At 41.8% G+C, this 4,601-nt stretch overlaps 1 protein-coding gene across 16 annotated transcripts in view; it reads right to left on the bottom strand.

Annotated features, from left to right (window-relative positions):
* Window positions 1-4,601, bottom strand: part of rims1b (regulating synaptic membrane exocytosis 1b) — a 96,283-nt gene that overhangs the window by 39,069 nt on the left and 52,613 nt on the right. For all 16 annotated transcript variants that reach the window (XM_019879808.1, XM_019879810.1, XM_019879796.1 and 13 more), the window contains 2 exons: window positions 1,242-1,282; window positions 935-1,045 (listed from right to left, as the gene is read on the bottom strand). In XM_019879808.1, the coding sequence (XP_019735367.1) occupies window positions 935-1,045; window positions 1,242-1,282 (152 nt within the window). The remainder of the gene's footprint in view (window positions 1-934; window positions 1,046-1,241; window positions 1,283-4,601) is intronic.

The raw sequence follows: 4,601 nt of genomic DNA, 5'->3' as shown, positions 1-4,601 counted from the left end.
CTCTCTCTCTCTCTCTCTCTCTCTCTCTCTCTCTCTCTCTCTCTCTCTCTCTCTCTCTCTCTCTCTCTCGCTCTCTCTCTCTCTCTCTCTCTCTCTCTCTCCCCGCTCACCATTACATTCAATGTTCATTCAATGTTCTGAATGTAACAAAGGGACACATTCAATGATATTTGTGACTAAATATAGACAATCTGTTATCGGTGGCAGTTGTGGGAAGAGCCATGATATTTATGTTCATTTAACATGACACACATTGCAGATCAATGTGCAGGACACTAAATTAAAACTTTCTTTTTCATTGTATGGTCAGTGCAACTCAAGTGTGCGTAGGCTATAATAATGAGTCCATGAAGCTACGTACAGAGGCAGGGCTACATAATGACCAGGGGTGGCCAAGACCACTGCTGGCCACTGCCTTGGCTACCCAGACATCAATGGGAAAACTTGGATATTTGAGATTATTCCACCTTTTTCACATGAATTCAGTATGAGAATTCTTGATACTGAGTGTCACAAGTTATTTGTAGCAATTGCATGTTTACAGAAGAAATACACAATTGACCTGAATGCAAAATGAATCTGTTTTATGTTAAACATTTGATTCTTCTAGCCGATATCAAGCAAACGACATGGCTCGGAAGTCATTGTTTATCATACCATCCACAGTCATGGTTTCTATGAAATTAAATGTACATATATAACAATTTTACACACACACACACACACACACACACACACACACACACACACACACACACACAGACTCATAATACATGCAGGAAGGAGACTAAGTGAAAAAAACAATGTTTAGAATTGTGAAGAATTAAAGAGATTTTGTGCCATTGTGCTTTTTAGATCTGATATGCATGAATGACCCATTGATCGATAGCAGTATGCAAAATAGCATTGATTGATGTGCAGTATCTTTGCTTACTTTTAGGCCCAGGAGTGACCCAGCTTCTCGTGGCATGGACGATCGCTTGCTCAGCGTGATGCGTCCTATCAGATGATCGCCCTCTTTCGATGGCTGCCACGTGACAGGATGCTAAAGGAATCAGATGCAAAGATCATTACCCACTCTTAATTTTGGAATTTTTTTTCTGAAAATAATGTGTGTTTTTCTCAAGAAATGAAGGTATTTCGACTCCCCACAGACAATTAGTTAATTTGATTGATAAATTCGTAATTTACAAATTGTCATGGAAATCTGAGACTAAAATGAATATTGTGCTGAAACTTACATGCCAAACTGTAGGATCAAGTGGATGACAGTCGAAGTCACCTGCACAAAGTAAAAAGATAAATAGATTTGCTCATATCTAAAATTAAAAGCAAAATACACAAAACATGTTGAAGAACTATAAGCTGCGGATGATCGACTAGTCCAGTGATTATGCCCACAAGCAGGATACCTGACGAAAAGCAATGCCACCAACATAATATTAGGGATACTAGACAAACCTTTTTTTGACAAAAAATTGCCGGCCGGTTTGGCCGGTGATGCATGAGACAAGTGTGTCAGTCAGACACATACTTTGGGTGGAGCATTGAGTATTGAGAATCGATTGGAGCTGGAACTATTCTGCCAGAGTCATTCACATTTTAAATTTCCTGTTCCTCGTAACGGTATCCCATCTGCCGACTGGAAAAACTTTCTGAGACCTACAACGTTCGCACTACCATGCGCCGCGCGGGTGCACCATGTGACGATCACATGTGTGAATAACTTTGTTGAACTAATGAAGAGTCTCTTCAGTGCAACACTTAGAATAAGATGATATTGTGCAAAGGAGTTTGCATGACGTGCATAAGTTAACGGAGTGCTGTGTTTGCCCGGCTTGGTGCTCTCTCCCACTCCAAGCCTCAGCCTACAGCATGCTGAGCTTTAGTGTCATAATCAGGTGAGTTAATCAATAAAATACTTCTATTGTCAATGTTGCCGCATTTTAAAATTTAATGATGGGGCAATTCAAAGGCAAATAACCAGCTAACATTCGCATATGCACAGTATGTTCTGTACCAGGTGAGCGTATGCACATTGTACGGCAAAGCAAAGGTTTTAACCCGGATTTAAAAACATTGACACTTGGTTCTGACTTTACGTCTGCTGGCACTTTATTTCATTGGTGTGCAACATAACAGCTAAATACTGCTTCACCATGTTTACTTTGATCTCTGGGCTCCATTAAGAGACCCAACTGTGCAAATCTTGTATTCAATCAGCATTGATTTAATGTATTCAGGACAAAAACTATTCGGTGATTTACAGACCAGTCGCTGAATTTTTAAATCTACTCAACAGCTAATTAGGAGCAAGTACAGTCGGAGTGGAATAGTATGTTGTGATCACTTTGTTCAGTAGGAACCTGAGCTGCAGCTGTTTGGTCCTCTATTGAGGGAGTCCAGAAAGAAGTTACAATAATCAAGTCTGCTGAAGTTAAAAGCATGGATCCATTTCTCCTGGTCTGCTTGGAGTGGGTGTGGGTGTAAGCTATAGTAATATCCATCCATCCATCCATTTTTAACCAATTTATCCTGACAGGGGTCGTGGGCGTGCTGGAGTCAATCTTTAGGCCATAGGCGGAGGACACCCTGAACTGGTTGCCAGCCAATCGCAGGGCACGCATAAACGAACAACCATCTGCGCTCACACTCACACTTAGGGACAATTTAGAGTGTTCCATTAACCTGCCATGAATTTTTGTGGGGAAGGTGGGAATAAATCCATGCAGGCATGGGGAGAACATGCAAACTCCACACAGGAAGGCCAGAGCTGGAATCGAACCTTGCACCTCTGCACGATGAGGTCGACGTGCTAACCAGTAGTCCACTGTGCCACTCGCTACAATAATAATAACAATAATAATAATAATAATAATGATTGAGAGAAGAGGACGCACAAAACAGGGTTAGATGGAGGCAACTGATTCACTGTGGCGACCCCTGAGGGGAAAAGCCGAAAGGAAAATAATAAAAATAATAATAATAATAACAACAATAATAATAATAATGATAATAATGATAAGTTGTCAGAGGGTTTATGCCCCAGGCAGGGTGAACCATTGGAAACAGGTCCTAGGTGAGGGACCAAACATAGCATGGCTCGCAGATACCTGATGATGACCAATATAATTGGATTATGTTTCCCTTGCCCACTCTGGAGCCAGGCCTAGAGGTGGAACTCACTGACAAGTGTCTGGTGGACAAGTCTGCAAGGAGGAAAGCCCCACCCCCTACCCCAGTTCGGAACCCGGGTGGCGTTCTGGTACTGGACTTCTTTGCTTGTCACGGATTATCCATAACAAGCACCATGTTCAAACATAAGGGGGTCCATATGTGCACTTGGCAAAGCTCTGGGGATTGATGAGATTCACTCGGAGTTCCTAAAGGCTATGGATGTTGCGGGGCTGTCCTGGTTACAACATCGGGGACGGTACCTCGGGATTGGCAGACTTGGGTGGTGGTCCCTCTTTTTAAGAAGTTGGACCGGAGGGTGTGTCCCAACAACAGAGGGTTCACACTCGTCAGCCTCCCGAGAAAGCTCTATCAGGGGTGCTGGAGAGGACGGTCCGTCAGGAAGTCGAATCTTGTCAGGAAATCGAATCTCAGATATTGGAGGAATAGTGTGGTTTTCTTTTATTCATCTCTGGGCGTAAATATTTCCCTAATATGCCTCTTTGGAGATATCCTAACCTATCATGTTTTCTATATGTAGAAAACGTGACCAGGTCAATGAAGAATGTGAAAAGATGCTTCCTTTGGAACACAGCGCTGTTTAAAATCCCTTTAACTCCACTTTTCCTAAACGTCATTTGTGACTGTGAGTGTTGTTGACGTAACACAATAGCGTCCTTTCTTTTCTCCTTTTTCTCTCGCTCTCACTTTAACTCCTGACCCATCTATCGAAACATGTTATACTTTTAATGTTTACACGGTTTTCTTTACGGATGGTAAAATTAGTCAGACAATTTCATACCTTTTTTTTTCTTAAGTCTTGGACATTCTTCGAGTAGAGAAAACTGCTTCGGTGGCATGTTGTTTTAAATGTTACTGGCGTAAAGGATTATGGGTATATCTCCTGTCCATTCGTAAAAGTTTGTCAGGAGTAATATGATAAAGAGGGGTTTAAGGTTGCATTATGTCTCTGAGGCATTTTTAACATTCAAACAAACTTCCCTCCAAGTACTTCTGGGTTATTTCGCTTGGAATAGAAAAGAAAGTTTCTCAGCAAAAATTTCATTCCGAAAAGGCCAAATGACTCTAGCGCAGAGGCCCCCAACCTTTTTTGCCCCACGGACTGGTTTATGTCAGACAATATTTTCAGGGACCGGCATTTAAGGTGTGGTGGAAATAATACAAGAAATTAATATGGTATGAGCTGCATGAAAACTGTGGTGTTTTTTCGAAATATAATAATAAACACAAGGAGCGTCTAATCTGGCCGCAACACTCCGATCGCTATGGCAATGTTTAATGCCTTCAAAATACGATACAACGCAAATTCAAAGTGCATGAAAATGACGACTCACCACAGCACCGAGCTTGATTTTCTGCAACCAGACGGTCCCATCTCGGGGTAATAGGAGACAATGACACCTCAA

The sequence above is a fragment of the Hippocampus comes genome, unplaced genomic scaffold (genome assembly GCF_001891065.2).
Source record: "Hippocampus comes isolate QL1 unplaced genomic scaffold, H_comes_QL1_v1.1 scaffold158, whole genome shotgun sequence".
In the NCBI taxonomy this organism is placed as follows: domain Eukaryota; kingdom Metazoa; phylum Chordata; class Actinopteri; order Syngnathiformes; family Syngnathidae; genus Hippocampus; species Hippocampus comes.
Note: the sequence above shows the minus strand (reverse complement) of the source record. Positions and strands in the feature narration are given on the sequence as shown.